Source organism: Engystomops pustulosus, chromosome 9 (assembly GCF_040894005.1).
Source record: "Engystomops pustulosus chromosome 9, aEngPut4.maternal, whole genome shotgun sequence".
Classification (NCBI taxonomy): Eukaryota; Metazoa; Chordata; class Amphibia; order Anura; family Leptodactylidae; genus Engystomops; species Engystomops pustulosus.
The window spans coordinates 47026242-47039763 of NC_092419.1; the positions used below are offsets into that span (position 1 = coordinate 47026242).

General features: G+C 40.9%; 1 protein-coding gene across 1 annotated transcript in view; it reads right to left on the minus strand.

Moving 5' to 3' along the window:
- Nucleotides 1–3173: 3173 nt before the first annotated feature.
- The window catches only part of GAB3 (GRB2 associated binding protein 3), a 78725-nt gene continuing 68376 nt past the window's right edge, over nt 3174–13522 (minus strand). Inside the window, exons 9-10 of the mRNA XM_072124895.1 lie at nt 7973–8086; nt 3174–5992 (exon numbers count right to left, since the gene is read on the minus strand). Of these exons, the coding sequence (XP_071980996.1) occupies nt 5876–5992; nt 7973–8086 (231 nt within the window). The 3' untranslated portion in view covers nt 3174–5875. The remainder of the gene's footprint in view (nt 5993–7972; nt 8087–13522) is intronic.

Here is a 13522-nt window from a genome sequence, read left to right on the forward strand (position 1 = left end):
CATGATGACAGGTTCCCTTTAAGTATCATTGTTTTACATACAGGATTGCTAAAACATTTTGTATGCAACATAAAATTTCTGGTAAAAAAAATAAAAAATTCCTGCCTGCTTAGCTGCCCAGACAGTAGTGGACAATGTGTCTTTTTAGATGCTCTATTATCTGTAGATGTTCCTGATGGGCTGAGGATTATGGATTAGTCACTAAGCGTTTTATTGCAATTTTGAGGAGGTTTGAAGGGATGTGACAAGTAAATAAATACACATAATAATGACATAATAATGACCTAAGTAGAAAAATACAGCCTGCTATACCTAACTCACACTCACCATATGCTGCCTGGATCCTGCTGGTCTTTATATCCCTATGTCTCGACAGAAAGTTTTGCAGATGCTCGTTTACCCAATTGGTGGATGAGACTTGTCACTACTAAGGCTGCGGACTGAATTTACTGGTATTTTTTAGAGATTTTTTTTTTTAGAGTGTGCAAGAGAACATAGGAAGTAAAGAGCAGCAGTGGGGTGCAACACTTTGTCAGGAAAATATCTGCTAGGCACTTAGGGCGGCCATATGTATCTGACAATTGTGCAGCCATAACGCCAAGTTATGGTCCGAAAAAAGACATTGTTATACTGCCAGCTCCCTAGAAAAAGCTGAAAGTTTTTCCTGTTCAGTAAGAATTGGGAGATCTACTGCCCACTACTGGTTGAACTACCTCTTTTACTATGCAATCCGACATCTTAGTAACATAATGTCAGAAGACAATACTTCTATACTATGTACAAAATTTACAATATATTGTATTTCATTTGCATAATTACAGGAAAAATGAATACTTGCTTTCACTCTGTGAACTGCCCAGCGGTATAGCAGGAATATACATTGGGGCAGATCTATTATGCGTGTACAAAGCCCCATATCCATCTTTTTTTTTGGGTGGGGAGAGGGCAGATGGGGGCTTGAAGGCTGCGACCTTCCTTATTTACTATAGTTTACACCAGAGACCATAGCTACAATCTCCACCAAGTCAGACCTGGTCTATGCGCCGGTGGGGGGAATATTAAGAAAGACGTTTTAAAGGCCTGTCTTAATAGAATTCCCTCCATTATTACAGCCCTCTGCTAGTGACAGTCCTCCTATTGCTTGTGCACATATCTTATCGAGGACTAGTCAGCTCTAAGTAACAACTTGTATTCCTGACAACTGGATCTTATCATTCTTCTTCCTCAAAAACACGTTAACACCATCAGCCCTGGTCCCTTTACAAAGTTATACAAAGACACAATAGCCAATTTAGTCATATATTGCCAGGGAGAATAACACAAGGACAAAATAATACAGAGTTTTAAGAAAAATGATACTCCGGAATTTGTATTTTATACAAAATACACATTTTTACAAAAAACAAACATTTGAGGAGAAGTGAAGGATCACCTTTACTTATATGTACTATAAAACATGATATATAGGCAAAGGTGAGTAGAAATATACTGTCGGTAGGATAATAAAGCCTTGCACACAATGCGGCCCGCCCTCGGAGATAAATATAGCCCTTATTGTCAGTCAGTAGAAGGCAGAGCTTACATACATTCATCATAGGCACCAGTGCTGTGACGGAAACCTCTGCTGTATCTTGATATGTCTGGCTGTATTCTATCACATGCTGGGTATTAATAGCCCCTTTGATTGTTATTAATAGCCCCTGATTGTCACCAGAGCCTTTGGTTGAGTGTAGAACATGCTAAGAGTGGCCCTCGGATTTTTCCATGTGTTGTAGCTATCTGCTGCTTCAGGTTTAGGCACACGTTTATTATCATAGAAGAAAACTTCTATCCCTGTACATAAGATATAGGCAGTGATACCCTGTAATGAGAAGCCAGGAGGCAGTAATATCTCACAGCACTAAGAAGACAACTGGGATGTCACATAGTAGCCACGTGACCTCCTCTGTCATTTGTAGGGTTATTTTTAATCATAAAGGATATTTTTGATACGGTTATACTGATTTTTTTTTTACTTGTATTATATGTGAAGAATATGGCTAGACCTAAATTGTAACAATAGCTCAGGACTAGTTCATATAAGGATAGCATTTAGTGTTGTTTAAGGCTGTATAATTCCAAACTGGCAAACTGTGGTCCAAATAACCCAAAAGTTAACTTTCAATGAAGGATGCAAAATAGAAGTGGGTCCCAGAATCAGTGTTGTAAGGACAGCAGGATCTAGAGGCATAAGATCCATACTCTAACATGAGATGCCTGGCCATAGGTACAGGCAGATGATATTCCACAGCAGTATTGCTTGTATATTACACATCACATTCTGTTAACAACCTTTGAACTGCTCCATTGTACCATCACATTTCATAACAAAGTACACAAAAGTTTCAAAATTCTACCCGTTCTTTTTTTGTGATGAAATGTCTTAAACATAATGCATTGCAAAATGGATGAACAGACACATCTATAAAACGTTACTGACATAAAGGAAATCTACCATCAAAATCCAGCATGGATAAACCAATCACCGTGATTGTGGAAATCTTCATATATTTGTAATCCATGGCCTCCTTCCATCTAAAATCAACTTTTAAAATGATGCTAATGAGCTTCATTTTATAAACTGCTGAGCTCTGATTGGTTGCCATGAGCATCTAGAACAGTTTCGATCTCAGACACTTCTGATAAATCGTTCCCATTATATCTACTTATTATACATGGCCACGTGCATGTTCCAAGTGCAGTTGGCCACCCTATTCATGAAGTCCGGAGCACAGTCTTCAATAATCTGGGGAACCCTGCACAGTTATAGACACTTCATAAATACATGCGCAACCAGTTTGCACATGTATTTAGATGCAATTTCCATATGATTTTTGGTACTGTACCCAGTGGGCAGCTGTGTGAATATGGGAGTGCAAAGCTTTCTTACCAAACTATGGCATAACCTCAGGTTCAATCACTGAAAATAAATCAATGCTAAGTAAATCTTTAACAGATGTTTAATAAAAGGTGGAAAACATTGCAAGTGTAGCAAGTGAAAGCTGGAATACCAGAAGGACCTGTTTTCTAAAATACATCTATTGAGGACCCCTTGTATAGCAGATAACAATATTCTTTATCCCACTAACCCTTTTAGGCTGCATTTACATAAATGTGACATTAGGAAGGTGGACGTATTATTCAAAGCAGTTGATATAATATAAGTTAGAGTCTTTAGATAAATAATATTAAATTGACCTTATCTTTTTTTTTTATACCCCCTTAGTGCTGATTTATTACTGCTACCAGGACCAGTGACAGCTCCACTTCTAGTGTGTAGGAGGCCAACGCACATTCCAGATTTTAGAGTTCTAGACAAATTCAATAAATTCTGAAAAGTTCAGATACATTTTCAGCATTCCACACCATAATGAAAGTGACAGTAACCAACTGGATATTGCCGGTAGTCTCTCTTACTGGAATCTTGGCAAACACATTCAACTAGATGGGACACTGTTTGTGGGAATGTAACAGCACAGTGTAAGGAATGCATCTCTAGACGTGGCCATGAAAACCAGCAGCAGAAAGTGACAACAGCTTAGCCATGACTAGAGCCGGGTTCTGCTTTGCATAATTTCATATTATGTCTCTAGACAATATAAAAGAAGCAGCACAGAGGACTAAGTCGTATTAAAGAGGTCCTTGGGGATAAGGAAAAATTGGCTTCTGGATGTGTCTGGTATCGTGTCAGACTCTTGCTGTCAAGTTAATGTTAGGAAGATTTCCAGACATCCCATCACAGTTATTCATAGGCACAATTCCGGAAGGCCTCAATATGGGATACTCTGCCATTTTGTATACCACAGGAATATGTTTTTTTGGTCATCCCAGTGGTAGATGCCCTTAACAAAGAATCTGAAAATTTGCAAATGATACGAAAATCCATCACAGCACTGACATACCCATGCTTCAAGCACTGAAGATCCCCATGGGATTCATATGACCTAGATTTTCACTATAAATTCTCAAGACAATATCCAAAGCCCTTAGGTTTAGAACCGATTCGACTACAACAATACTGGCTCAGCAACTAAATTTAAATACACAAACGACATGTATAACCTGACCTGCATTGTGTTATGTACTAATAGTGCATCCACGCTGGGTGTTTTTATAGTAAAGCACAGCTGGATCTATGATGTTCATGTAGCAAGTCCCATTATTTCTGACAGCAACCTGTTACCTTTAAATAGGCCTCTAAAACCCTCAGGGTCCAGAGGTCCAGCCCTTCAATTTAGTAACAGGTCTGCGAATATACATTGGTATATACTACGTTACCACACAGCAGGTTTTTGCACAGAGATTTACTTCATTTCATCAGGTTTCTGAATCAGTATCTGTGATATGGCTAAGATAACTCCCAGTGTGATCCATTGGAAACACTGTACAGACACAGGGCACTGGGTGGGAACTGATGTCATTTCTGCCAGTATGAACATTATACAGCATATCTATTATATTATGTATATATATTACGTCATTGGGATCTGACCATCAGACCATCTGGTTTTTATGGACCAAGCAGAGTTGTATGCCAGTGGCCTTAATATGCTTTTCTCTCAGAAATTCCCCTGAATTCCCTCATTCTAGCAAGATTGACAGAAGCTCGCTGAGGAGTGAGGTTTCACAAATACTCTATGCAGAGGAGAGGGGGAGCAGTGAGTCACAGCAGCTAGGTTTCCATACAGCAGCTTGGAGGCAACAGCAATTTACTGCAGGGAGGAAAGCTTCCTGAAAATGAGGATTACAAGTCACATCATGACCAGAAACAGTGTTACTCCTCATGAACACACATTGATTACTGATTTCTAATTGTAAGTTAAGCTGCGATTTAAGGCCTCATACACACTTGCATTGTTTCCAGCTCACATTCCCTATAGACCTGTATTGCGCACAGGCATGGTGCGGCCTCTGCAGCCTTATGTATGACATGAGCAGCCACTAACTAACAATCATGATTGCTCCGTGTATATGCAACCATCAAGCGCAGCAGTGACCAGAATAAACTTCCCTAGGAACCTTAAGAATTATTGGCTTCCGGGTCAATGCCCTTATATTGTTCAACACATTATATAGAAGGAGTTGCCTACCTTCTAAGTATTTGACAGTGGACTGGAATGGATAGATTATTAATAATAGAAAAATTGATACATAATGCCAAAGTTTCTCCTTCACATATTGAGTCCAAACCTTGAGACGGACAACCCCGACGTGGTCATTAGTTTCAGTGCTATAGCTAAACACAGTGCTGCCATTTTCAGCCCCTATATCAGACATAAAGTTTCATTGAGAACATAAAAATAGATTACAATAATAATTAAAAAAAATCGAGTGCAGTGCATAAACTACAGTGCCGCAAATATAAACATATAAAAAGATTGGAATTCATTGCACCTATACTAAATCCAAGAGCTCTAATGTGCACTATAAAAATGGAGAAAACGAGACAACCCCTTGTGATGGGAGTCTCATCCTTTCACCCTGGAGGAAGAGCATCATCAGTGGATGAGCTGCATATGGCTTATCATTAATAGAGTGGTAATGGGTACAGATCCATGTCCTCCTTCATACTGGTGAGGTGCTCAGTATAAATGCCGCTACCTGTAGCATACCTTCATGGATACAATCATTGCCTGCATTAGATCCATGGATACGAGTGGAAACCTCTCAGAGCTCCCCACATCGGATATACATACAAATAAATACAGTTTGTCCCTTGGCGTTCCTGTTTTCCCTTGCAGCTTGAAACGCGAGTGATGAAACTGTCCTTTTAGCTGCTGTAGAAAATATATTCATCTAGTGCAAAACATAAAAAAAAAACACCACGACCACGGCCTCACGCTTTAGACTGTCTCTCATCAGACCATTCCTGCTTAGTGTTCTGCAGAGCTTGGGTCTTCTTCTCATCCACTTGTACATAGTCCACTCTCTGCTCTTCAGACAAGAAAGGTTTCTGTAGTCAACGAGAAATATGGTTACACCAGATCTTACAATATCTAGCCGAGCTTGTCTTATGGTAAAACCCAGTGTAATATCAAAATCTGTGCTCTACAGAACTATATTTGTAGGTTAATATATTTTGGCATTAGTTATTTGCACACAAAGTTTAGTTTAGCTTATAGCAAAATGTCTATTAATCTGATCCATCAGATAACCATAGACATTGAAGTTTTTTTTATTGAAGGGTTGAACCACAAAAGTATTCAGACCCCTTTACATTTTTAAGTTTTTGTTTTACTGCAGCTAATTGGTAAGATCAAGAAAGGTCTTTTTTGCTCATTAATGTAGACTCTGCACCCCAACTTAAAATGTAGAAATGAAGCTAATTTATTAAGAAAAACTGAAATATCACATGGCCATAAGTATTCATACACTTTGCTGTGTCACCCACATTCAACAAACATTTTGTCCATTTCCTTCTGATCCTCCTTGATATGGTTCTGCTCCTTCATTGGAGTCCAGCTGTGTTTAATCAAACTGATTCAACTTGACAAGGAAAGGTGCACACCTGTCTATATAAGTGTATGTCAGAGAACATGAGAATCATGAGGTCTAAAGAACTGCCCAAGGAGCTCAGAGTCAGAATTGTGACAAGGCACAGATCTGGCCAAGGTTACAAAAGAATTTCTGCAGTACTCAAGGTTCCTAAGAGCACAGTGGCCTCCATAATCCTTAAATGGAAGATGTTTGGGACGACCACAATTCTTCCTCCACCTGGCCATCCAGCCAAACTAAGCAATCATGCCAGAAGAGACTTGATGAGAGAGGTAAATAAGAACCCCAAGATCATTGTGGCTGAGCTCCAGAGATGCAGTGGACAGATGGGAGAAAGGTCCCCAAAGTCAACTGCAGCCTCCACGAGCCGGGGCTTTATGACATAGTTTGCCGGCGGAAGTCTCTCCTCAGTGCAAGACATATGAAAGCTGCATACAGTGTGCTAAAAGCACATGAAGGACTCCCAGACTATGCAAAATAAGATTCCCTGGTCTGATAAGACAAAGATTTCACTTTTTGGTGTTTATTCTAAGTGGTATGTGTGGAGAAAATCAGGCGCTGCTTATTACCTGGCAAATATTATCCCAAGAGTGACAGATGGTGGTGGCAGCATCATGCTATGGAGGCAGGGACAAGACGACTTGTTGCAACTAAAGGAAAGATGAATGTGGCCTGGTATATCACATGAATGCCCATCTGATATTTTGTTTTTTTTGTCTAATAAATTAGCAAAAATATCCACATGTCTGTTTCTTTCTGTCAAGATGGGATGCAAAGTGTACATTAATGAGCAAAACAAGAGAACTTGTTTGATTTTACCAATTGGCTGCAATGGTGGCAGGAGGTAAAGTGGAATAGAGAGGTAAGTAACTGCTTTCTTCATTTTATATCAACCCTGCTAATAATCCCCAAAAACGTTATTTTCCGTTGTTCTGGTTCTCTTTTAGTCAAAAACAAGAGGCAGTCTGCCATCAGTGTGAATGTAACCTTAGAAATCAGTTTATAAATCAATTTATAAAAGTCCTTGGCTTCTCATCGTGTTCTTGGACCCTCAGACAACGTTATATCCAAGGCCTGTGGATCCTAATTCAGCGCCAGTTCTCAGAACACTGCTATTCTCTGAATATCCCTATAAGAGACGTAGATGATTGACGTCACAAAATGTCCTTCATGTCCACCTTATGTAGCCTGGTTTATTTCACCCATTAGGAAAGATCGATGTTTACCACAGACATGTTTATATTGACTTACAACCCGCTAGAAGTTTTTCCCAGGCCTCAAAAAAATTTTCAGTGAAATCATAGTTTCTTACAATGATTTTGATTCTCCACAGAAGTCGCAGGTGAACCTGGGTCCTAGGGACCCCCTGCCACAAGTAATGCGACTGGCACATGGAGTCAGGGGGGAGGGGGGTTCGTCATACATCACATTATCTTACCTTTTGTACAGGAGATGGAGATGCAGAATTGAAGTCTAATGCCAGATAATCGAGGTTGAACTTTCTGGGCCACGGGAAGCTGCCATTGCTGGGGGATATTCCTTGTCTCTGCTCCTAAACAATGGTAAGGGAAACATGATTAAAGGGGTCCATGTGTGCGATGGTGTCCTGTGTAGAATCTGCTTTTGATGCCTCTAATAACCATAAGTAGCAAACATATAAATCCTTTGTTTGTTTACGGCTATTTTTGGTCTTAATCTCCACATTTTCTTCACAACAGTATGGCTACATGCACACGAACATATGCTTGCATGGCCGTACACACAGGGAAAGATAGGGCATGCTCTCATTTCCCCGTGGACGGTCCGGTGTGGGTTACCATAGCCGTCTATGGGGACGTATATCTGTGGCCTGATATACATCCCCCTGACGGTCGTGTGAATGCGGCCTAAAACTGTATGAGGGGTCTTGTTTTTTCGGGATGAGCTGCATTATTCAATAGCTACATACTACAGGGGTCACACTAAAAAAAAAAATCGGTAAAAATATATGATAAATCAATTTTCTAGTATTTACAAATCCTGCAACTATATTTCATGTCAATCTGGTAGAACATTTTAACTAAAAGGAAATCTACCATCAAAATCAAGCTTAATAAACCAGGGATCCAGGTACGGTGACTGTGGTAATCTTCTCATATTTGTTAACCATGGCCTTCTTTTTTTCTAAAAGCAACCTTTAAAATTATGCTAATGAACCAAATGGGCTCTGGGCGGGTTATCAATGCCCCTCTCTGCTGCAGCTTCATAGACTGTTACATTGCCTCACACTCCCCACCTGCTCCTTCAGCACTTCCACAAACCCTCAAACCCTCTGCCTGCTGTAACCTCACACGGTGGGAGGGGGAAGTGCTTCTGCACGGTGTAACAGCTTGTGAAGCTGCAGCATGGGAGGGGGGGGGGTAACAGCTCCTCAGAGCCCTCCTGGCTCATTAGTATAATTACTAAAATTGATTTTAGAAGGAAAGCAACCATGGATTACAACTATAAGAAAATTACCACAGTCTTGGTGCCTGCATCGATGAGCAAGTGCCCCCGGTTTATCCATGCTTGATGGTAGATTTCCTTTAAATCCTTCCTTTAAAGGAAGTTTGTCACCAATTTGTTCAAGGACAACAACTAACAGCACTATCTTTGAGGTCAATTTAACCCCTTACTGGCCTGACCTAGAAGTTTTGACCTCCTTTTTTCAATTACACATATACACTCACCGGCCACTTTATTAGGTACACCATGCTAGTAATGGGTTGGACCCCCTTTTGCCTTCAAAACTGCCTCAATTATTCGTGGCATAGATTCAACAAGGTGCTGGAAGCATTCCTCAGAGATTTTGGTCCATATTGACATGATGGCATCACACAGTTGCCGTAGATTTGTCGGCTGCACATCCATGATGCGAATCTCCCGTTCCACCACATCCCAAAGATGCTCTATTGGATTGAGATCTGGTGACTGTGGAGGCCATTTGAGTACAGTGAACTCATTGTCATGTTCAAGAAACCAGTCTGAGATGATTCCAGCTTTATGACATGGCGCATTATCCTGCTGAAAGTAGCCATCAGATGTTGGGTACATTGTGGTCATAAAGGGATGGACATGGTCAGCAACAATACTCAGGTAGGCTGTGGCGTTGTAACGATGCTCAATTGGTACAAAGGGGCCCAAAGAGTGCCAAGAAAATATTCCCCACACCATGACACCACCACCACCAGCCTGAACCGTTGATACAAGGCAGGATGGATCCATGCTTTCATGTTGTTGATGCCAAATTCTGACCCTACCATCCGAATGTCGCAGCAGAAATCGAGACTCATCAGACCAGGCAACGTTTTTCCAATCTTCTACTGTCCAATTTCGATGAGCTTGTGCAAATTGTAGCCTCAGTTTCCTGTTCTTAGCTGAAAGGAGTGGCACCCGGTGTGGTCTTCTTCTGCTGTAGCCCATCTGCCTGAAAGTTCGACATACTGTGCGTTCAGAGATGCTCTTCTGCCTACCTTGGTTGTAACGGGTGGCGATTTGAGTCACTGTTGCCTTTCTATCAGCTCGAACCAGTCTGCCCATTCTCCTCTGACCTCTGGCATCAACAAGGCATTTCCGCCCACAGAACTGCCGCTTACTGGATGTTTTTTCTTTTTCGGACCATTCTCTGTAAACCCTAAAGATGGTTGTGCGTGAAAATCCCAGTAGATCAGCAGTTTCTGAAATACTCAGTCCAGCCCTTCTGGCACCAACAACCATGCCACGTTCAAAGGCACTAAAATCACCTTTCTTCCCCATACTGATGCTCGGTTTGAACTGGAGGAGATTGTCTTGACCATGTCTACATGCCTAAATGCACTGAGTTGCCGCCATGTGATTGGCTGATTAGAAATTAAGTGTTAACGAGCAGTTAGGCAGGTGTACCTAATAAAGTGGCCGGTGAGTGTATATCTAAACAGTTGTAGCAATCACCTGATTGGATACTACAGCTGTCACACACAGCAAAGATCAAGATAAAAAAAATTGCACAATCTCTTAAAATTGAAAAGAGAACATTTAGGGGACTTATAGTTCCCATTCTTGGTGGGACAACACTCAAAGGAAACCCACCATGAGGAATCTACTATCAGAAGTAGATCTGATGGTAGATTCCTCCTGCCTGCCTTTGCCCTGATCTGTAATTTAATAATCCTTGAACTTTACCTAACTTGCTAAAAAAAAATTATTTTTGTTACATGTAAATTTACTGCAGAGGCTCCTGGGGCCTGGCCAGGCACTTGGATCTAACGCTACTCCACACCCCAGTAGCCTCTGCAGTTAATTTACATATCAAAAGACATCTACCACCACATTTAGGGGTGGTAGACTGTCCCCAAGCGGATGCTTGTTACCTTTGGGGTGATGGGAGACTCCTGCTGGCATACCCCAGGCCGTCTTCTATACCGAGATATGCAGTTATAAACGTTATGCAAGTGAGCTGGAGGCGCTCACCTCTCGGCAAGCTGAGCGCCTCATTTATGCACGCCCCCTCATTGATGTTAATCAACATCACCAGTGGAAAGTGCAGCAGACAGCCGGTGATGTCATACAGCTGTCTGCACGCTTTCTGTGGGCTACATGGATGAATATCAATGAGAGGGCGTTCATAAATTATGTTCCGATGGAGCTAGGAGGTGCTTGGCTTGCCGAGAGTCATCAGGTCATTTGCATTAAGTATATGACTGCAAATTTGAGTATAAAAGACGGCACAGAGCATACCAGCAGGAGTCCCCCATCACCCGTAAGGTAACGAGCATCCGTTTGGGGACTGTCTACTACCCCTAAATGTGGTGGTAGATGTCCTCCAAAGTAGGTTCCAGGATTATTAAATTACAGATTAGGGCAGAGGCAGCAGGAGGAATCTACCATTAGATCTTCTTCTGATAGTAGATTTCTTATGGTAGGTTTCCTTTAACCCCAAGATGCAATATATAGCTTGGGAAATTGTTAAAGTGAATTTTGCTGGAGCTTGTGTTGCTGACATTTTTGCTAAATGCATTAACTGTTTGGTACACTTGGGGAATCGCTTATCCTGGAATTACTAATGCACCTCTGTACTTTGCCTTTTATAAATATATTAGGTTAAAAATGTGGCATAACAGACACTCACTTTGAGCCATAAGAATTATTACAATAGGATTTACCAGTGGTGTAACTGAAAGCTGTTGGGATAAGATGCAAAATGTGTGCCAGGCCCCCAATTACAATGTAAAGCTTATGGCCCAGTTGCAACTGCAGCCTCTGCACCCCCTCTAGTTACCCCCATGAGATCTACCTACATGAACGCTGTATATATGTCTTACATAACACGCTAAAGTATAATTACTACAGACAGATGGTGAACACTTAAGGCAGCAGGATATGAATTAGGTCATTGCCAAATATTTAAAACATATCTTTTATTTATAGGCCATGCATATTCAATGAAATGTACATGCAGATGGCTGGGAACTAAGTAAATGTATGGGAGTGTAAGGAAAGCGCCATATGTAGTAAGTGCAGCCATAGCTGCTAACCACACACCGCAATCCCTGCTCTTATAACTCTGCATTTCACATTTCAGGGAAAGCAAATCTGCAAATAAAAAGCAATTTCCTTATCTGAAAACATTACTCCTGATGGAGGGAGGCGCCCAGTAACTTAAAAAAAAAATCCACAGGCAATTTCTTCTACTAGCGCTCCCCCATTAGACAATTCCTAAAAAATATTTTCAGTACAAATCATCAAAGGCTGTAGCAAACATAGCAGATTCTATGGGTCCAATGGGTCCTGCTCCATGTAAAGGGAAGATGCAGCTAGTATGACTATGCATGAAGAACCAGGATATGTAAGGAGTGTGTGTAGTCTTCCTGTACTATGGCATTACTGTGTACTATCCTGTACTGTGACATCACTGTGTGTACTCTCCCTGTACTGTGACATCATTGTGTGTACTCTCCCTGTACTGTGACATCATTGTGTGTATTATCCCTGTACTGTGACATCACTGTGTGCAGTATCCCTGTGCTATGACATCACTGTGTGTACTCTTCCTATACTGTGACATCACTGTGCATATTCTTCCTGTACTGTGACATCATTGTGTGTACTCTTCCTATACTGTGACATCATTGTGTGTACTCGCCCTGTACTGTGACATCACTGTGTGTACTCGCCATGTACTGTGACATCACAGTGTTTACTCGCCCTGTACTGTGACAACACGGTGTGTACTATCTTTCTACTGTGACATCACGGTGTGTACTCTTCCTGTACTGTAACATCACTACGTCTATTATATCTGTATTGTGACATCCCTGCGTATTCTCCCTGTACTGTGACAGCAGTGTGTGCATAAACTCTGTAATGCTACATCACTGTGTGTTTTATCCATGTACTGTGACATCAATGTGAGCATAATCCCTGTACCATGACATCACTGTATGTATAATCCTTGTATTCTGACATCACTGTGTGTATAATCCTTGTACTGTGACATCACTGTATGTATAATCCTTGTATTGTGACATCACTGAATGTATAATCCTTGTACTGTGACACCACTGTGTATATTATTTAATGTTCTGTGACATCACTGTGTGTATTATACTTGTACTGTAACATCACTGTGCACATTTATCCCAGTACTGTAACGTCCTTTCACAAATTATCCTGCTATTGTGACACTTCAACACACAATATCTTTTTACTGTGACATCACAGGGCACACAACACTACTGTGCCAGTACTATATATTGTTGCTTTACTATAACATATGACTATGACATTTGATCCATCATCCTTATAATATGGCATCACCAATAGCATTAATACTTGTCTGGGCCATCACTATTTTATTATCCCTGTACATTGGGGACACACTTGACTCAGAGTGGAGAAATTTGTATATTTTCTGCTGACGGTGGTCTTGTGGGAAGAAATTTTGCTTTGGGACCCCTAACTTATCTGTAATACAAACAGTTAAGTCTGATGT